The sequence below is a fragment of the Phyllobates terribilis genome, unplaced genomic scaffold (genome assembly GCF_046119375.1).
Source record: "Phyllobates terribilis strain yellow unplaced genomic scaffold, ASM4611937v1 Scaffold_1__5_contigs__length_1240528914, whole genome shotgun sequence".
NCBI lineage: Eukaryota > Metazoa > Chordata > Amphibia > Anura > Dendrobatidae > Phyllobates > Phyllobates terribilis.
In genome coordinates, this window is record NW_027362761.1 from 1147350479 (window position 1) to 1147372553 (window position 22075).

At 42.5% G+C, this 22075-nt stretch overlaps 1 protein-coding gene across 3 annotated transcripts in view; it reads right to left on the reverse strand.

Annotated features, from left to right (window-relative positions):
• Nucleotides 1-5573: 5573 nt before the first annotated feature.
• The window catches only part of WFS1 (wolframin ER transmembrane glycoprotein), a 29852-nt gene continuing 13350 nt past the window's right edge, over nucleotides 5574-22075 (reverse strand). For all 3 annotated transcript variants that reach the window (XM_073648197.1, XM_073648188.1, XM_073648206.1), the window contains 5 exons: nucleotides 17684-17828; nucleotides 17399-17569; nucleotides 16563-16643; nucleotides 9440-9585; nucleotides 5574-7820 (listed from right to left, as the gene is read on the reverse strand). In XM_073648197.1, the coding sequence (XP_073504298.1) occupies nucleotides 6012-7820; nucleotides 9440-9585; nucleotides 16563-16643; nucleotides 17399-17569; nucleotides 17684-17828 (2352 nt within the window). In that variant the 3' untranslated portion in view covers nucleotides 5574-6011. The remainder of the gene's footprint in view (nucleotides 7821-9439; nucleotides 9586-16562; nucleotides 16644-17398; nucleotides 17570-17683; nucleotides 17829-22075) is intronic.

Sequence of the window (22075 nt, forward strand, 5' to 3'; positions counted from 1 at the left end):
CCGCCAACCTCTACAAAAGCAGCGCCGGCAAAGGACGACGCTGAGATACTCTGGTGGGGGCGCCGCTCCTTTCCTGGAATGATGACGGGGCTGTTAACCCCAGATCGGGGCGCAGCACCCACCGCTGCATCTTCAAGAAAAGACGCTGATGGAGCTGCCACCCCAGACGGGGGCGCAGCCACCACTCCAGGGCAACACAGGGCTCACTTCAGGCAGGGTCGTTCCCACCATCTGCCGAGTGTTGGTGGGGTTGCCACCCCAGACAGGGGCGCAGCTCCCACTGCGGTCCGGATCAAACACATGGGTAGCCCACCCCAGCGCATAGCCGACGTTGGAGCTGCCGACCCCAGATACGGGCGCCGCTCAACAGCAATCTTCACTATCCAGACCTTCATCCAGATATCTTCCACAGGTAAGCCTGTCACAGATTCCCTCCTTCAAGAAGAGGAAACCAAACTGAGGCGAGAGAGAGGACAGCCCCTTTTAAGCCTGTAAGTTTCCTGTCCTTGGTGGGCGGATCCCCTCTCTCGTGGTGCTGTCATAGTTGACCAATAAATATTAATTTACTGTTCATACCCATATGTTTGATGTGCTTCTATCTTTTCGAGCCCTAATTGAGAACCTCATACGTTACTATATTTTTGTCATTACTATGCTTTTTATACATTGCTTTGATCTAATTTGGGCACTTGTGGCTTGACTTCTTTTTTTAATGGTTATTAATAAATATATATTTTTTTTTAGCTAATATTTGGGAGGACGTGACTTCATTGTCTTATAGGGTTAATAGGTTATATATAGAATGCAGAAAAAAGACACTCCCAACGACATCTGAAGAAACGTCACAAAAGACCACCACCAGTGGTTTCCTGAAACATGTTCTGCTTCAAAAACAATGCAGTTCACCAGTGTCTAAAAGACATCATGGGCAGAAGAACAATGGAAAAGTATTGAAGGACATAATTAACACCACGCTCTTAAAGGTGCTTTCACATTGCGTTTGGCACTCGTTGGTTGGCCCCGTCGGGGCTTATGTCTGAACCCCCTGCAAAACGGGATTCGGACATATCCACCAACAAGGCAATAAACTATAATGGTGCAGACAGAGCAAACGTGCGCTCTGCCATGCATAATTTTTGAGCGTGTATGCCTACTGGAGGTAGACACTCAGACCGTGCACGCTGACGGCACCATTATAGTCTACGGTCCCTTCAGCAAATATGTCCGAATCCCGTTTTGGAGGGGGGGGGGTTCAGACGTGTATGCCCTGACGGGGCCACCGAATGGGTGCTGGAACGCAATGTGGAAGGACCCTAACAGTTTTTGTTTCTGGCGACATACAAAGCAACAGTACTATGAAGGACAATGAGACGAAGGCAGGAAGACTGACAAGCTTTAATTTACAATATAAGGCATCATTTTATGGGAATTCACTGAAGTCCTATTCTAACGGAGAATATATACAATGAGGTGGTGACACAGATAGTGAAGAATATGTATATACATCTATGTAATGATGAACCATATACATAAACGACATTAGGGTACAGGCAGCTTATAAGTCATAGTCTTCATCCGGCATCGGTGGCACAGTGCCGTTTGCCAACGCTCAGGTCAAGACATATTTTACGTTCAGTAACCAATGGACTGTTTGCATTCCCCGAGTTCCGGCCACCAGTCCTGTACTGAACCCCTTTTTCCCCCCTCTAAGCACATGTACTGAAGAATAAGATAATATAATAATTTGACCTTTGAACCTCCTTTTTTTCTGCATTTTTTGATGAAATACAACAAAGACAAAAAAAAAAAAAAAACATTTTACATTGTAAATTATATAAACATTTGTATTTTTTTCTTATGTAACTATTTAATTACCCTAATCCTAACCCCAATTAGTGTTAAAAAAAATAAAAATAAACTTTACTTTTTCTATTTTACAGGGGTCATTTTTTTTTCAAATTTGGTACAGCTTCCCGATGTCCCTCTCAACTCCCATAATTACAAGAGAGAAAGGGCGGGGAGCTGTGGGAGGGCTCAGCTCAAACATTTGTCATCTCAGATCCCTGCCTACGGAGAGCGCAGCAGTCAACAGGAGTTTGTTTTTGGCCACTGCGCTCTGCATAGGCAGGGACCAAGATGACAAGGCTCACTTCATATGATACTATAAGCTTTGTTAACCATTGTTGCTTATGAAGAGCGCAGCAGCTGATGACAAAATCATTGTGATTGCTGCACTCTACATAGTAACCTACGGAGCAATGACACCAACCAATATGTCAAAGCAGCCCCCGCTGCACCGCTCAAACAAGGGAGAATGCCCACCCACCTATACTACACCACTGTCATACAGGCCAAAATATTGTGGTGGAGCAGCCATTAAGCTCCTACTGTGTTTTGTATCCAACTTAAAGCTGCCAAGATGACACATAGGAATTTAATAAAACTCCTCAAAATGTTACCGGTACTTCAAGTAATCTTTTAGACAAAGCTCTGATTATACCAAAGGAGTGTGTGATCAAGATAAGCATGTCTGAAGCAAGTGCCAAATCTTATAGTCCCTCAGCTCTGTATAACCTACAGAACGAGCTAAATGACGAGTTTTGATCATCTCTTTTTTCCTAGAAATGCTCTAGTTATCGTTTTCTAGATCATCTCTAGCAATTAAGATATATCTTTGTGAGAAAAAAAAATATATTATATATATATATACCGCTTTAAATGGAATCTGTCAGCAGATTCCTGCTAGATAATATGAGAGCAACATGACGTAAGGGCAGAGAGCAGAATTCCAGCTATATATTGCTTACTGGAGTGAATGGTGTCTTTTTGATACAATCCTGGTTTTATCAGATGTAGGATGTGGCAGTGGTCAGAATGCTGAGCTGTGTATAGCCCCACCCACACCACTGATTGGCTGCTTCCTGTGTACATTGTAGTATTGTCAGTAAGCTGCCAATCAGTGGTGTGGGCGGGGTTACACAGATTAGTCTTGACTGGCCTGCATGTGAGATCTAGTCAGGCAATGATAATCTCCTGCTGATAAAACACTGATTTATTGAAAACTACAAAACACAGCATAGCAAGTGACACATCCCTGGAATTAGTCTCTCTTTCCCCTACATCATACTGCTTTCAGGTTAAATAGCAAAAAACTGCTGATAGATTCACTTTAATACACAATATGTAATTGTGACAGAACTTACAAGGCAATGTTACTTATATCTGTATCTATGTAATGATTGCGGTTAACGAATTTTGATCTATAATTCTGTGTTGTGTGTGCGGTAAAGGAAGGCTATTCACAGCGACGCTCCACCCTGGATTGATGTTGAGTCTATAGTCAGTAAACTAATAATTCCGCATCTTTGTAATATTGTTGCCAGATCTCTTTATGGATCTCATTTTTCAATTCATAATATATTATATTTGAATACTCAAATAACACATTGATGTGCCATCCTAGAGGAGATCCCACAGGAGACCATCCGCACCCTCATCAGGAGCATGCCCAGGCGTTGTAGGGAGGTCATACAGGCACGTGGAGGCCACACACAATACTGAGCCTCATTTTGACTTGTTTTATGAACATTACATCAAAGTTGGATCAGCCTGTAGTGTGTTTTTCCACTTTCATTTTGGGGGTGACTCCAAATCCAGGCCTCCATTGGTTAATAAATGTGATTTCCATTGATGATTTTTGTGTGATTTTGTTGTCAGCACATTCAACTTTGTACAGAACAAAGTATTCAATGAGAATATTTCATTCATTCAGGATTCATTCTAGGATGTGTTATGTGAGTGTTCCCTTTATTTTTTTGAGCAGTGTATATTAGATCGGCTTATTAACCTGTGAATGCCTGGTGAGCATCAACACATGACTATACAAATACTAACTCTTACAATGGGCTAACGAGCAATTCATTGTTGAGGAACATTTAGGAGAGCAGATAGTCTTTGTTCATAGGAACCAATATTGCAGGGTGATTGATGGCTAATGCAATCCCTCTTTCTGTCCCTATCATTGTTCAACAACCTGTGCTTGTCCAACCGCCTTAAATTAGCCTGGGTAAATGCTCCATTATATATGGGTGATAATTATTAAATGGGGTTGGTGTCCACTTCTGGGACCACCACTGATCAGCAGAACTTGCCCTGGCCACAAGATTGTGACCAGAAGTTGGACATAGCTGCTGACTGGTGAACAGCACCGTTTTTGCTCACGGGCCGTGTCAGATACTGAAAATTACCTCCATCAATACGGATTACCACAACATGATAAAATTGGTAAAAAATTGTAACAAGCTACTTTGCAGTTTACTTCTTATTAAAAATAACTTCAGTTTTCAAGAACAAGGATTTTAACTCTATTTCCAGGCACATTTCTACTGTATGAAAGGCGGCCAATCTTCCAGGCAAGAATCTCAGCATTTGCATGCAGTTTGCTTTAAAGCCTGCAAGAGCAGGAAGCTGGCCAGAGCGCTGCGCTCCTCCAATGTTGCGGAGGCAAATCTGCTTCTACTTGCAACCTTGAAGCATGAGGGGGAGAGCACAGCTGGCCAACGCCACAACCTAGCTGACCCCCTGAAATGTCAATCTTCAGGGGCGCACAGCCTCCAGCACGCAGGGGAGCGGTGTGCGTCTTAAGATTAAAGAGGAGAACAACCCTTTAAAGGGGTTGTCCACTACTAGGACAACCCCTTCTTCATCTAAATGTTTGGCCCCGATAAAATAATAAAGCTTAATACTCTCCTCTCGTGCTGGAGCCGTTCCAGCGGTATACGCACTCATGGTCCCTGGGCTCTCGTGCGGTTGTTTGGGCACCGGGCTCACGTGTCACATCAGCGCTGACGTCACTGTTCCCGCCTTCTGTCGTATAGAAAATGAAGAAGTAGTCCGGGCTGCAGCTGATCTCTGACCTTTTCATGCTCAATTTGTGTGAGGACCATGATGCCTGCGCTGATTGGGCACCTGGTTCACGTGTTACAACAACCGCACGGGAGCCCCGGTACCGTGAGTGCTGACACCACTGGAACGGCGCCGGCACGGGAGGGGAGTATTAGCTTTTTTATTTTATCGGGGACAAGCGTGGAGTATGACAAGGAGTTGCCCAAGTAGTGGACAACTTCTTTAACTTGAAAAGTATGTGCTGCAATACTAGACACAGCCCATGAATAAGGACTCGTAAACACAACCGTAAAAGAATCGGACGAGTGCTATGCGTCGTTTTGATGGATGGCACTCCTCCCCATGTTATTCTATGGGGCTGAGCACATGTCCGATTTTGGGAAATTTTTTTTTTTTAGTTTCCACATCTGAGAAAATCAGATCACTCTGATCAGTGTGAGATTAGTTTAAAATCAGACTGATTAGGCTTGTGACCCAAGCCTAAGAGTAGTGCTATTCCTGTAAAGAGGGTGAAAATGTTTTTTTGTTTTTTTTCACTATCGCTAAAAGTGCTAATGAGCCAAAACAGAGCTCCAGTATAGCTCATAGAACATGGCGAAATTCTGCCATCTATACTAAACACAGAGGATACAGGATCAGACATCAGCAGCTTATGGACAGTTTTCAAGTAGCAAAAAAATCTATTTTTTTATTTTCATTTTTACACTGTATACAACATTTCACTTTTGGGAGCAGATTAAATGTGTTGTTAAATTGGTGAATAAGTGTCAATACTTCGTCCAACCTAAAAACTTGAGGAAAGTAAAAAGGAATCCACAGAATGAAAATACCAAACCGGTGTTAAACCGAAGTTTTGCATGTGCCATTAATAAAACTAGTGCAAATAAGTGCAATGGCGCGTCCCATGGCACCAAACAGCAAGTGAAGGTTGACAAAGGAAAGCCTTTAAATTGGTGCCCAGGGTAATGCCGCAGGTTTCTCCCTGCACTATTTATTTATTTTTTTCATGACCCCTTTCGTGAAGGCATTAGGCAAAGTGCAGAAGTGGCAGCTACAAGAGGAGCTCTCTTTGGTTTTTGGAGGTCACCAGGACATTAGTGACATTCTCACACAGCAGAGAGGAACGGGGCAAAGAAGAAATCAAAGGCAAATTTTATGGCAATGTGGACATTGAGCCTCCAGTCGTGCTCGATCTTGACATGTCTGGAGGATGGGGTCAGTTTGGCGACACAATTCAGGCAGCCGATGGCCTTCAGCTCAAACACTGGCCACTTGCTCCCTAGACGTCCCTCGAGGATGGTGCTAAATTCTATGACGCTCCCCTGCCGTAAACTTAACAACACCGTTTTGAACTCGTTGCTCGCTTTTAGAACAATATCTTTCGTGACGTCGTCTTCTTCAAGGGTTCGGTTCCCATTTTTATTGTTTAAAGGCATACCAACCGAAATCTCAAATTTGTACCGGTCGAATTTCTTCATATGGCACGCATATTTGGACAAGAACTTGAGTCGGCAAAGCTCCTCTTCTTCCATGGTGACATTCTGCGGATCACAAAGCGGGTAGGCTTCTCCGTACAAGCATCTCATCCAGTCTCCAACATAAAGAGGAAGCATGTTTACGGCGGATTCAGCACTGTTGTCGATTTCCGTGACACGGACATATTTGAATCTCCCTGTCCATGTCACCCTGTGACCTTCCAAGTGGCTGCACAAAATTTGGGTCCTTGCCATGTTGGTCTCTTTCCATGCCCTTGGACCACATAAAAAGCTATACTGCTGCCAGGTCAGCGTAGAGTTGTACACTTTCATCCCTTCCGAACGGTAGACATATACCCAACAAAACATGAAGATGGCGGTGATCCATACCAATATCAACTTGACAATGGAGCTTTTCGTAAGAGACTTAAACATTTCAACTGCAGAGTAGTTGGCTTTTGACCACCAACGAAGACCTATCGGAACGGTGCACAATACGAGGGTTACTACAATCTTGGTCAATTCTAAAGTCAAAAACCACTTAATGAAATGGACAACGCATATGACAGCAATGCCTACTAGAAGAATGGGAAGGGCAAAGAGAAAGAAAAAGTAGCCAATGGATGCACGGATAAGGCCAATGGCGGTAGATTCCCGAAGAATCACAACCGAAAGCTCACACCACATGAAGCAAACCAAGTAAGGAACAAGATAGCAATATACACCCTTAAAATTCCTCAACTGAGCCATCCTAAAGAAGAGGTAAAATAAATAGATGAAGAAAATGCAAGGGATACTTATATGGAATACAATAAAGTGCCCCACTGGCACAGCGAAAAAGGTTTTGCTAAGTAAATCAATATAGGGTACAGAATCGGGCAAGACGCCTACGAAGGTGAGAGCTCCAGCTGCAATTTCAGTTAGTAAAGCCCTCCGAGTGTAAGGTTCTGCACTCGTGCTCAAACTCAAGTAGCTGGTAATCGTAAAGAAGATTGATATGATAGCCAGCTCGGAGCAGGGAATCCAGTGTCGGTCTGATATGGGAAATGAGAAGATGACAAAAAATACAGAAATCAAGAAATATAAATAGGGTTCAAGGTGGTTCCAACCAAAGTTCACTTCGGCTTGCTCAACGTCCAGATTCGGCTCGAAGCGAAGCAGAAGATCCGTGAGGGCTCGAAAGTTCTCCCAAGCTTTGCTGTCCTGGAAAACCTTGAGAGTGCAAATAACCATAGAAATAAAGGATAAGTAGAAGATGACTAAAGGGATGAAGAAGGCAAAAAAGTCTATGGTGAGGTTACTGATGATGAAGAAAAAGATGAGTGCATTGATGTGATGTGTAGGTACAATGGTGGACAGCCAGTGCATCCCAGCCTTGGAGCCCATGTCTATCAGGTATTCTTTAAGCTCCATGATGACATGTAGTGGATACTTCACAATCTAGAAAAAGAGATAAATGGTGAAAGCCATTAATGTGTCCTGAATCCTTCAAAACTTAAGAGGTTGTTCACTACTCAGACAACTTGTCAATTACTACATTCCTCCCCATAAAACCAGAGTCTGTTCTCTCTTCCGATCTCTCACTTTCATCGGACGAAATGGACATCCAGAGGAAGTCAGAACGGCTAACTGCTCGGACAAAAATAACATCCGGAGTAAGTGAGAGCAGTAGCCGTTCTGACTTCCTCTAGACGTCCGTTTTGTCCGAAGGACGCAAGAGACTTAAGTTGACAATTAGCCGGATTGGCACCAAGGCTCAGGTGATCAAGTTCCATAGTGCCGGCATCACTGGAAGAGCACAGGCTGTTTAGAGTAATTGAGAAAGGGTTGTCCAAGCAGTTTTCAACCCTTTATTTCAGAAATTAATAGTACACATGTAAACTAGCAACTCTGTAATATATCCTATCAGATAAATCTGCTTCTTTCTCCTTCTGGACTGATCTTTCATTTTCAATTCATAGGTATAATCTGTATTCAGTGAAGACAAATTTTCACATTACCGAGATAGGAGACGGCAGTTGTTTTTTTTTAAAAAATTCTATGGAAAGGGGCAGGAGGAGGAGCTAGAGGCAGAGACACAGACATTCTGCTGCAAGTTCTCCGGAAACGACAGTTACAGCTCTCCATAGAACTTTATGTGCACCAACTGTCATCTGCTGTATATTTAATTTTCATGTGCTATTCATTTATAAATAAAATTAAACAGACGGTTACTCTTTAGCAATTGGATTTTTCCCTTCATCATCCTAAAGCAGAGGTTTCCATCTATGTCTGTAACACTACTATCCTCGCTAGTCAGAGCCATGTTTTCATGTTATATAGGACTGATCTTTCCATTGTATCTGTCGTTACCTAAAGGCTGTAACGCATCTGCCCCTACTCAATACAGACGATGATAAAACACTAATTTCTTGCCTAGATTAATTCCTACAAATAAATCGGTTCTGCATCAATCCATTGTGAATACTTCAGCCCCCTGCCATTAATTTCACTAACTGTAAAATTAAACCGTGTGTCACCAAAAAAGACCTATTGTTTAAATCAGGTTTTATTGTTAAATGTATTTGTTTTTGTTTTTTTTAATGTTTTTTCAATTTTCACATCACAATTTAAAAATAATAATTTCACACTGGCCAAAAGACTCAAACTTCCTGTTCTATAAAGAGGACTTTTCAGTAGTCTCATTATCCTTACAGACAGAATTACAATGTTAAATAACACAGGATTAACTATTTACAATAAATGATATCACAGCTCACCTCCTCCCACTTCCTTCATAATGATCTTTGTCCGGATTACGAGTATGTACAGATTAGAAGCTCTAAAAGGATTCTACACAAATTGACTTTGACATGGTCTATTGCTGCTAATGTTCACGTGCTGGAACAAGGAGGAGGAGTCTAATGTTTTTAGTTTGAAAAAAAATATATATATAAATTAAAGATATCACCCAAATAAAATCCCTCTATAATTTGGGGATACCCCATTTGAATGTGCTCTCTTGACATACGGCTGAAGGTAAATGTAAGCTTTGTGTTCCTATATAATTCTTGCGCTACCTTTTGTCGGAGAGGCAGCTCCTCCGGGCTCTTTCCTGCAAACTCATCATCTTCATTATCATCGAGGAACAAGTTTGACGGTACGATCCCCTTGGCGTATTTTTTTGTAATTTCCACAAAATCATCCAAAGCGATGTAGCTCTTAGCTGTGGAAAAAGTGACATAAATAACAAAGTAATACATTACAGGGCAAATGTAAAAATTCAACTGCCAGAATCAGAAACATTCCCATAAGTTGGATGAGTCTATCAGAACACAATGACTTGGCGCCGCAAAACAGTTCAGTGCACCTTCCCATCCGTTTTTTTTTGTTTTTATTAAGGTCTATGCCAGTCTCCCTCTAGCTCCTGTAAAACTAGAACTGTCAACAATCTAGTAAGATAAGGATCTAGATAGATGGGTGCACTAAAATGTTTGGCCACACCAAGGGTGCACCGTCTGTGCTTGTTTTGAACAGTCATTTTGAGCTAACAGACTTCTTTTAAAGAGGGTCTGTGAGCTCTCCAGACAGGTCTGTTTAAAATAACTATATAGCAGAAGTAATTGCTAATCAATAGCACATAATATATAGTTGTGAGAAGAGGTTACCCCTCTTGGAAATTTATGAATATTGAAAACTGGGAACCATCATTTTTCTTGTCAATGAATTAATCACATTGTGAAATTTCTGATTTGCCAAGTCACCGGTAAGGCCGGATGGCCGTCGTTTAAAGGGAATCTGGCAACAGCATTTCTCCCACCAAACTATTCATATTTGCATGTAGCTCTATTAAAGACAAGTTCAACAATACCTTTACATGGCCAGTCTGTTCCTCCGTTACTGAGAAATCAGTGTTTGAATTGATATGCAAATGAGGCTGAAGAGCTATGGTAGATCTGAAGCCTCTGTCACTCCAGCTCTATTCCCCTCTCAGCACAGCTTCCTCCTGCTTGTAGATCTGTAGAGGTCTGCTTGTAGAGGTCTTCAGCCTCATTTGCACATACATTGAAATGCGGATTTCTCCATAACGTAGGAAAGGACTGGCCATGTAAAGGTATTGCTGGAAGCATCTTTGAAAGAGCTACAGGTGCATATAAATAGTTTTGGGGGTGAAATCCTGCGGATTCCCTTTCATAGCCCGTTTATACAGCCTGAATAGACTTCGGATGTGCACAGAACAGTCAGTAATAACTCTTTCTGTGCACATATTATTACTGTTCAAATGAATTCACACCACTAATGAACATTCTTCTTATTGAGCAGGTGATAGCACATATGTATATGTGTATATATATATATATATATATATATATATATATACACACACATACACACAGTACAAACCAAAAGTTTGGACACACTTCATTTAAATATTTTTCTGTACTTTCATGACTATGAAAATTGTACATTCACACTGAAGGCATCAAAACTATGAATTAACACATGTGGAATTATATACTTAACAAAAAAGTGTGAAACTACTGATAATATGTCTTATATTCTAGGTTTTTCTTTTGCTTTCATGACTGCTTTGCACACTCTTGGCATTCTCTTGATGAGCTTCAAGAGGTAGTCACCGGAAATGGTCTTCCAACAATCTTGAAGGAGTTCCCAGAGATGCTTAGCACTTGTTAGCCCTTTTGCCTTCACTCTGCGGTCCAGCTCACCCCAAACCATCTCAATTGGGTTCAGGTCTGGTGACTGTGGAGGCCAGGTCATCTGGCGTTGCACCCCATCACTCTCCCTCTTGGTCAAATAGCCCTTACACAGCCTGGAGGTGTGTTTAGGGTCATTGTCCTGTTGAAAAATAAATGATGGTCCAACTAAACGCAAACCGGATGGAATAGCATGCCGCTGCAAGATGCTGTGGTAGCCATGCTGGTTCAGTATGCCTTCAATTTTGAATAAATCCCCAACAGTGTCACCAGCAAAGCACCCCCATACCATCACACGTCCTCCTCCATGCTTCACGGTGGGAACCAGGCATGGAGAGAGTCCATCCGTTCACCTTTTCTGCGTCGCACAAAGACACAGTTGGTTGGAACCAAAGATCTCAAATTTAGACTCCTCAGACAAAAGCACAGATTTCCACTGGTCTAATGTCCATTCCTTGTGTTCTTTAGCCCAAACAAGTCTCTTCTGCTTGTTGCCTGTCCTTAGCAGTGGTTTCCTAGCAGCTATTTTACCATGAAGGCCTGCTGCACAAAGTCTTCTCTAAACAGTTGTTGTAGAGATGTGTCTGCTGCTAGAACTCTGTGTGGCATTGACCTGGTCTCTAATCTGAGCTGCTGTTAACCTGCCATTTCTGAGTCTGGTGACTCGGATAAACTTATCCTCAGAAGCAGAGGTGACTCTTGGTCTTCCTTTCCTGGGGCGGTCCTCATGTGAGCCAGTTTCTTTGTAGCGCTTGATGGTTTTTGCAACTGCACTTGGGGACACATTCAAAGTTTGCCCAATTTTTCGGACTGACTGACCTTCATTTCTTAAAGTAATGATGGCCACTCGTTTTTCTTTACTTAGAATTTGTATTATGGCAAGAAAAAAGCAGCTAACAGTCTATTCAGTAGGACTATCAGCTGTGCATCCACCAGACTTCTGCACAACACAACTGATGGTCCCAACCCTATTTATAAGGCAAGAAATCCTACTTATTAAACCTGACAGGGCACACCTGTGAAGTGAAAACCATTTCCGGTGACTACCTCTTGAAGCTCATCAAAAGAATGCCAAGAGTGTGCAAAGCAGTCATCAAAGCAAAAGGTGGCTACTTTGAAGAACCTAGAATATAAGACATATTTTCAGTTGTTTCACACTTTTTTGTTAAGTATATAATTCCACATGTGTTAATTCATAGTTTTGATGCCTTCAGTGTGAATGTAAAATTTTCATAGTAAATACAGAAATTTTTTTAAATGAGAAGATGTGTCCAAACTTTTGGTCTGTACTAATATATATATATATATTGCACAGGCGATAGGAGACCTGCGATCATCCGAAGGAGACTATTAAATACTGTAAAGAGTGAGAATTTAAAAAAACAAACAAAGCCACCCCCTCCAAAAAAGAAAAAAGTTCAAACTACTCCCCTTTTCCCCTTTAGCTCCATTGAAAACAATTTAAAAAAAATACACATTTGGTATCGCTGCGTTCATAAAATGTCTGATCAAAATATAAAATAAATTAATCAAATCGGTAAAAGGAGTAACAAGAAAAAAAATTGAAACGCCAGAATTACGTTTTTTTTAGCCGCCAAAACATTGCAATAAAAGGTGATCAAAACATCGTATCTACTCAAAAATGGTATCAATAAAAATATCAGCCCAGGGCGCAAAAAATGAGCCCTCACCCAGCCCCAGATCCCAAAAATTTGAGACGCTATGGGTCTTGGAAAATGGCAACAAATGCAAAAAATTTTTTTTTCCCATACAAAAGATGAGAAATATTTTTTCACCACAAAAAAAACACATTTGTTATCAGCTGACCTGGAGAATCCTATTGAGAGTTCAGTTTTACCATATAATAAACATGGTGAATAGAAAAAAAAAAACAATTGTGGAATTGCACTTTTTTTTGCAGTTTCACCGCACTTGGAATTTTTCCTGTTTTCCAGTACACTATATGGTAAAATCGATGGTGAAATTCAAAAGTACAACTCGTCCCGCATAAAAAAAACAAGCCATACTGACGGGAATATATGTAAAAAAAAAAGTTATGGCTCTAGAAGGGGAGCAAAAAACGAAAATGAAAAACGGCTATGGCATGAAGGGATTTAAAAATTCATAAACCATCTGCCTGCAGCCGGAGCCTCCCGCCTCTGACCTTTCTATGGTAGTTAAAAAGAAAAAATTATATGTCACACCCACTGTCCAAAATGTAAGAGATCAGCAAAGAATTATTGTTGTAGGAACATGTGACAAATCTACTTATCTCCCGTTTACAGCCACCATTCATTTCCAGGTTTATTGTTCCTTTCAGCGCAGTGAATATTTCCGGCCATTTCCTGCGATACCTGGTGACTGTTTATCATTATGGTTTCGAATGAGAGTAATTTAATGATAACTAGTCTGTTTCATATTAACGTCTACAAAAATTTGGGCAGATGGACTTATTTTTCTACTATAATTTTGCATTTTCATTTGAACAGAGGAACGATCTTTTAAAAAAAAAAAAAAAGAAAAGCTTTGAGCCTAAACAGTGGAAACCCCCCACAAGTGACCCCATTTTGGAAACTAGACCCCTCAATGAACTTATCTAGATGTGTGATGAGCACTTTGAACCCCCAGGTGCTTCACAGAAGTTTATAACATAGAGCCGTGAAAATAAAAAAATAAAAATATCAGAAAAATTTTCTTTTAGCCCCAAATTTTTTATTTTCACAAGGGTAACAGGAGAAAATTGACCTCTCATTTTGTTGTGCAATTTCTCCTGAGCACGCCAATACCCTACACGTAATTGGCAACTACTTTTGAGGCACAGTGCAAAGGTCAGAAATGAAGGAGCACCATATTATAGTACAGATTTTACCGTTATGGTTTGAGGGTGCCATGACCCACTAGAAGATCCCATGAGGTGCCGAAACAGCAGATTCCCCCATAAATGACCCCATTTTTCAAACTACACCTCTCAATGAACTCATGTAGGGGTGGAGTGATCATACTGACACCAAGGGAGTGTCACAGAATTATATTCCATTGGGCAGTGAGGAAAAAATAATTACATTTTTACCGCAAAAATGTTGTTTTAGCCCCAGATTTGACATTTTCACACTGGATAATGGATAAAAATGGCACCAAAATTTGTCCCACAATTTCTGCTGAATGTGGCAATACCCCATATATGTAGCTGTACAGCACTGCTTGGCCACACGGCGACACTCGGGACGGACGGAGCGATATTTACCTCCTGGAGCGCAGATTTTCCTAGAATAGTTTGCGTACCCCATATACAGAGCCTCTAAATGCTAGAAGAGCAGAATCCCCCCTCAAGTGACCCCATTTTGGAAATTATACCCCTGCTAAACATGTGGACGCTAAATGCGGTTTAGACACACTAAGGTGCTCAGAAGGGAGGGGGGATTTGGATTTGGGAGCGCAGAATTTGCTGAATTTCTTTTGGGGGGCGAGGAGCCATTTAGCTTTTCCAGACCCTTTGTACTACCAGCAACATGGAAGCCCCCTATATTTCCATTAACACATGACAGACCTGAGTGGAGGCTTTTATGTGAAGCTTTTATTGGGAACATTTTAGATCACATTTATCCGGCGCTATAGGCTGAGCACTTACTTTGGGGTTTCCATCTAAATCTCCAAATGATGTAATTCAGATGAAACCCCTGCCGGATCCATTCACTATAATGAGGCAGCACAGTTACTCTGGACTCCATCTGGCCTCTATTCAGCGTTATCCTTCTTTTCAGAGGTGCATAAAACTGTGGCCCCCCACACTTTTATTTACGCCTAAAAAGATGGACACCGCCAAATCATAGGTCAGACGGCATCCACTGGGTCTCCATCTGCCTCATTATAGGAAATCTTCCATCAGGGGTTTCCGTCTGAATCACGCATTTCAGAGATTTACATGGAAACCCCGGTGTAAGCGCTCAGCGCAGAGCGCAGGATACATGTGCATCGAGCCATACTGCGATCTTTGGGAGGCAGAATGAACAAAAATCAACAAGTCAGGATTTTTTTTTTGTTGTTATTGTTACTTGTGTGGTAAAATTGATAAGGCAGCTTTATTCTTCAGGTCAGTACGTTTACAGCGGTACCACATTTATGTAATTTTTTATGTTTTTGCGCATTTACATAAAACTTTTATAGAAAAAATAATTATCTTTGCATCGCTTTATTCTGAGAGATGTAACCTTTTAATTTTTCGGCTGATGGAGCTGTATGGCGGCTTGATTTTTGCGGGACAAAATGACGTTTTCAGCGGTACCATTTTTATTTTCATCCATCTTTTTGACTGCGTTTTATTCCACTTTTTTCCAGCGGTATGATGAAAAGTCATAGTGTCTTTTTTTTTTTTTCGCTGTTCACTGAAAGGGTTAATTAGTTTGACACGTTTATAGATCGGGTCGTTACGGACACTGCGATACTAAATAGGTGTACTCTTTTGTTTATTTTTTTACCTATAAATCTGTATTTATTAGTGTAATAATTATTTATTTTTTTTAAACTTTTTTACTTTATCCCACTGTGGGACTTTCACTTTTTTCATAGATATAATGTATTGCAATGCACTAGCACTGCAATACATTATACCTACAGTGAAAGCTCCTGAGACTATGCTGTGCATAGGTCTCAGGAGCTTTCCGTAGCTTGGTGACCTGCAAAGGTCGGGCCCCAGCTATGAAGTCACGGGGGGCTCCGACCTGAAGGCACAAGGAGCTCCCAGCCCTCTGCCTGTCTCCTGAATGCTGCGATCGGTTAATTAAGTTTAGATTTTGATAAATCTGACTGTCACAGACATAGTGATACCAAATATGCCTTTTTTTTCTCTTCCTTTTATTATTAATAGGGAACCAGACAGTGGATAGATGCTGCTTGATCCACTGCAGCACATATCAGACACTAATGTAGGGAAGGAAAAAAGGCAAATCATCTCACTTTTTAACATGCTTTTCTGACTAGTCACCAGTGCAGATTGGTCCACAGTTGATGCCAGTGACCGACAGGTCTCTTCCTATACATGATTGCAAGGGAGAGACCTGTCACTCAAGGGGACGGGGTGGAGAGAAGTCTCCAGGAATCCGCCTGTCCGACTAGTATGTTTTTTTCTAAGGCGGCAGCGTTTAAGTCATACATACATAGCTGAAAACATGCAGCCAGTGTCTGATATATGCTGCCCGTGTATCAGTTGTGATGTTGCGTCTTAACTTATTATTTTTTTTCTTTTTTTATATTTTAACATTGCAATCAGTGATTGACAGAGGCATTTAAATGGTTAAACAGCAGCAATCGGAGCACGGCTCCGGTCACTGCTGTTACTGGAAAATGCAGGCAAAGCATCACAGCCAGAAACTCCTATGTATGATGCAGGCTCGGCTCCTGAGTCTGCTCTGTACATAGGCACCTGACATATTACGTCACACCTTGGGAAGGAGTTAATGACAAGATGCCAATATCAGGCAGCAGTACTCACATTCGCTGCTAACTAAGCGTTCCAGTACCCGACGCTCCTTCTGGGCGGCTTTTGGGATGGGTCCAGGCTGCTGCTCTCCATCTGCAAGACCAAAGTAAATGAGAAATCATAGCTTACTAACCCCAATCAAACCAATTAGTGCAACGTTCATCTACTAATAGACCTGGGAACCCAGGATCAATAATGTATAACTAATAAGTGAAAAATAGTCTTCAAATGATGATCATGCTGAGAGTTGTAGTTCGTTCATTACAGGTTCAATTTACGATCCTGGTATACTGAAAAAAACAGTCCAGGGAGCAAGTCAGCAACTCATTGACCTCGGATGTGTCTCGGGTAAATCGGGCATCACGATACAGGTGAATACTACATCTGTGGCTCTCTGCACCACCATCCACCCTCATAAGTCACAGGACATTCTAGGCCTATAAAAGAGAAAGCAAAAACTCCGCTACACTCACTCCCCCCGGGTCCAGCACTGCCTCCTCACCGCGGCCCTAGGTTTAGGCGACAGGTGCAGTAGTGACATGCCTACAGAGCACGTTACCGCTGCAGCCAATCACTGGGCTCAGCAGCTTGTGTTACATATCTACATCCCCATAGAGCGTCTACAAAGACCAGTACAGCAGCTGGACCTGTGTTGAGGAAGGTATCCAGTGCTGCCCTAACAGTTTCTTAGCCCCGCGGTGGTCTAAATTTAGGGTAAGTTATCTCAGTCCTCCCAAAAATTCTGCTGCACACATCCGGCACATGCACTGTAAAGCAGGGAGTACCTGTCCACACCACTTCATTAAAGGGTTAAATAAGTTTTTTTGTTTTTTTTTTCCTTCTCAGACCTTCAGCGTTAACCTGGCCGACATTCTCCAGCAGCTCAGACACGGAAAGCTGCTTCTTCTTCTTAGGGTTCAGCTTCCAGTACATCACCAGGGCGGCCTTTCTGACGGCCCTCTCCAGATCCGTCTCCGTGGAGAGTTTCTGCACCTCGCTCTCATTCTCATTTGTGATTCCTGGAAAATAAATAGGGGGGGACGGTAGAATGTTATTGTAGGAGTCAGTGTCCTACAGCTGGTAAGAAATGTTCGGCCACCGTATTTAACTTTTTTTTTGCAGCGGACGCTCACCTCTTCTGTCGGCCAAACATCTCCGCAGAAGCTTCACCGCATCCCTTCGACCTTGCTTGGCGGCCTGGATGAGCCAGTCCACTGCAGCACAACTGTTCACTTCTTCGTCCTGCTCTTCAGCAAGTTTCAAGTAGTATTTTCCTATCTGTAATAAATTAAAAATTAACTCATTACCTGGCAATTAAAAGAATAACTTTTTTATTTTGACACAATTATGGCAAAAAAATAAAAAAAAAGCATCGTCTACGAAAGTTTTGAAAATAGATTCAAAATGTTGAAATTTTACCGCCGCTGCGGGAAAAAAAAAAAGTAACGCGTTGTAAGATGGCCGCTGGACAAGTCCTTGAGGGGAGATATGCTTCATCGAGGTTGCTAGCTTCGGTGATGTAAGCCAGGGAAAGCATGCTCCAGCATGTATAGTGCCGAGAGAGTTAATAGGGCGTGTCAGGGCCGGGTTTATGAGCAGTTAAAGAGATGGGTGGGAGTGGCTGCTCACATATCCCCACCCTGGGGGTGTGGTATGGCAAAAAAAAGGAGACCAGCTGTCTCATTCAGGGTCTGGAGGTCTGTGCTAAGGACTTAAGAACTGGACACTAATCCAAGCGGGTGAACTTGCAATATAGCATAGACTATTTACTTTGTGTTTTCACTTTGTGACGAAAAAGGCTGTCTTTTTGTTGGGTTTCCTGAGCTATTTATGAAGTCTTAAAGAGGTTTTCCTATGAACGAAAGTGGATTTTAATCAATAGATCTTGGAATAATAATAATTTCCACAATTATGTCTGTATACTCTTTCTTCCTCCCCTGCCCAGGAGCTGTGGTATGATCAGACCATGTTCCTGCACATGGTCAGACACAGCCATTACACAGTACACAGCAGGGGAACATTTATAAGATTATCTCAGCACAGGAACATTTTATTTAAACACATCCAATTGTGGAATTTATTATTATTCCAACATCTATTGATTAAAATGAATTTTGTTCAAGGGAAAACCCCTTTAATAAACCAGTCTGGACATTTTAATGAAACAGTTTCCTGTACCTACCTGAAAAGCAACAGAGAGAGAGAGAGTAGAAACCCTACAGTGTGAATGCAGCTTAATAGACTAGAGATAACCAAAATGAATAATTCATCAGCTGTAAAACGCGATTAGAAACCCCAAGGCCAAAGTTGCCCATACATCTTTAAAGCACACCTGCCAGCAGGATTGTGCTTAGTAAACCACATACACTGTCAGGTGGGCGCTGTTATACTGATTAATATGATACCTTTGTCGATGAAATCCGTCCAGTGGTTCTTTTATAATCTTTATTTTCAGTTCTGCCATAATGATATGCTCGTGCTCTGGGGCGGGACTTTAGGGAGGGGCTGTAACTGATGCTCTCATTATGTATTCCTATCTCTGGCCTCTGACAGGTCACTGTGCTTTCAGTCACCTGCCTACTGTTTTAAATATTGCCTGTGTAATTTCTGTTCAAAAGTGAAAAATTTACATTCCCCAATATGGCCGCCCGCGCATGCACAGTAGCATCTTTTGGTTGCAGAGATGCTACTGTGCAAGTGGTGGGGGCTATATTGTTGCATGCAAATTTATTTTTCCTCTAGCAAAATGGCGCCCGCGCAGTAGCGTCTATCACTTGCCGATGCTACTGCGCATGCGCCATTTTGCTGGGAAAATTAAATTTGCCTACAGCAATATGGCCCCCGCCGCCCGCGCTTGCGCAGTAGCATTTCTTGATTTACGATTTTTCCCTCTCCAATTCCCTTAACCTTCTGGCTATTAAAGACACCTGGATCCATTAGTTAGACACCACCGCCGCTGCTGCTCTCTCGTTTGGTGGGCTGAAATTTTCACATACCGCCAGACCCGAGAACAGACAGGGTGGAAGTGTTTGTTTGCTCCTTTCTTCACAATGTGCTTTCCAGGTCATCCACCTGGTTCCCTCACTTATGGTTCCTTTTTTTGAAGTCTACCCCATCAGACTCTTTAAACCCTTCTCCCTGCGAGTGGTGGTTGTGTATCACCCTCCAGGCTCCTCCCGCCAGTTCCTGGATCACTTTGCCACCCGACTTCCTCACTTTCAATCCTGTGACATCTCCACCCTCATCATGGGAGACTTTAACATCCCCATCAATGATCCCCTCTCCCAATCTGCCTCTCATCTACTTTCTCTAACCTACTCATTTGGCATCTCACAGTTTACTAATTCTCCTATGCATGAAGACGGGAATACTCTGGACCTGGTCTTCTCCCGTCTCTGCTCGCTGAATCACTTTACTAACTTCCCTCTCCCACTCTCAGACCACAACCTTCTTTCCTTCTCTGTCAAGAATGGTCTCCTCACCTGGGACACCCTCACTTACCACACTTATAGGAATATATGTATCATTAATACCCAGCAGCTTATGGACTATCTACACACATCTTTAGCTCCCATCTCCTACCTCTCCTGTCCAGACTTAGCATTGTCACACTACAATAATACACTGAAGAGTGACCTAGATGAAGCAGCTCCTTCTACACGAAGAAAGACCCTACACAGACACGTTAGCCCTGGCACACGATGCAAACACGTTTTCTTCAGCGTTGCTCTAGGTGTGCTGAGCGTCAGTGGAGAAAATCTCTTTTAGCAGAAGACTACATCCACTATAAGTTCAGGCTCAAAACCTATAACTCTACCCTTCATCTGGCCAAACAATCCTACTTCACCACCCTCATCACTTCACTATCCAACAATCCAAAATGACTTTTTGAAATCTTAAACTCCCTCCTGAGCCTTAAAGCACAGGCCCCCATCACCAACCTCAGCGGTGAGGATCTGGCCACTTATTTTATAGAAAAAAATCAAAACACATCCATCAAGACATCTCAGCCAAATCTCCTCAGTGCCTGGATCCCCTTCCCTGACGCACTTCAAGCTCACTAGCCATCTTTGAGCCTGTTACAGAAGAAGAAGTTACCCAGCTCCTTGCTTCTTCTCGGCCTACAACCTGCAACAGTGACCCCATTCCCTCACATCTCCTGCAGTCTCTCTCACCGGTGGTCACCACTCACCTGACTAAAATATTTAACCTCTCTCTTTCTTCAGGTATCTTTCCCTCCTCATTTAAATATGCCATCATAACCCCTTTACTTAAAAAGCCATCCCTGGACCAGAACTGCACTGCTAACTACAGACCGGTCTCTAATCTTCCTTTCATCTCAACTCCTGGAACGCTCGGTCCACTCCCATCTTATCCGCTATCTCTCAGATAACTTTCTTCTCGACCCTCAACAATCTTTACACTCCACTGAAACTTCTCTCACTAAAGTCTCTAATGATCTACTAACCGCTAAATCCAAAAGGTCACTGCTCCCTGCTGATTCTCCTGGATCTCTCTGCAGCATTTGACACTGTGGATCACCAGCTCCTTCTCACTATGCTCCGCTCTATAGGCCTCAAGGAAACTGTTCTCTCCTGGTTCTCCTCCTATCTCTCTGACTGCTCCTTCACTGTATCTTTTGCCGGCTCCTCTTCCTCTCCTCGTCCCCTTACTATCGGGGTCCCGCAGGGCTCAGTCCTAGGCCCCCTCCTCTTCTCTCTATACACTGCCCCTATTGGACACACAATCAGCAGATTTGGGTTCCAGTATCATCTCCATGCTGACGACACCCAATTATACACTTCTTCCCATGGCATCACCATTACCCTAATACAAAATACCAAGGATTTTTTGTCTGCTGTCTCTAACATCATGTCCTCCCTCTATTTTAAACTGAATCTCTCCAAAACTGAACTTCTTGTGTTTCTCCCCTCTACTAACCGAACATCGAAATTATCTTGGAGGGTTCAAGCATAACTCCCAAGCAGCACAACCACTGCCTTGGGGTCATATTCAACACTAAACTTTCCTTTACTCCCTAAATCCTATCAATCACTTGCATCTTAAAAAGATCTCCAGAATCCGACCTTTTCTCACCTTTGAAACTGCTAAAAATTTTACTGTCGCTCTTATTCACTCTCGTCTGGACTACTGCAACTCTCTTCTGATCGATCTCCCTCTTACCAAACTTTCTCCTCTCTGGAATCCTGCATCCTGAATACAGCAGCCAGGGTTGTATTTCTGTCCAGCCGCTTCACCGATGCCTCTATCTTGTGCCAGTCATTACACTGGTTACCCATTCGCTACAGGGTCCAATATAAACTCATCGCTCTCACCCACAAAGCCCTTCACAGTTCAGCACCGCCTTATACCTCCTCTCTCATCTCTATCGCCCTACGTTCTACAAATGACCTAAGACTAACATCCCCCATAACCCGAACCTAGCACACCCGTCTCCAAGACTTCTCTCGTGCTGCGCCAGTTCTCTGGAATGCACTACCCCAGACGATCCGACTGATGCCTAG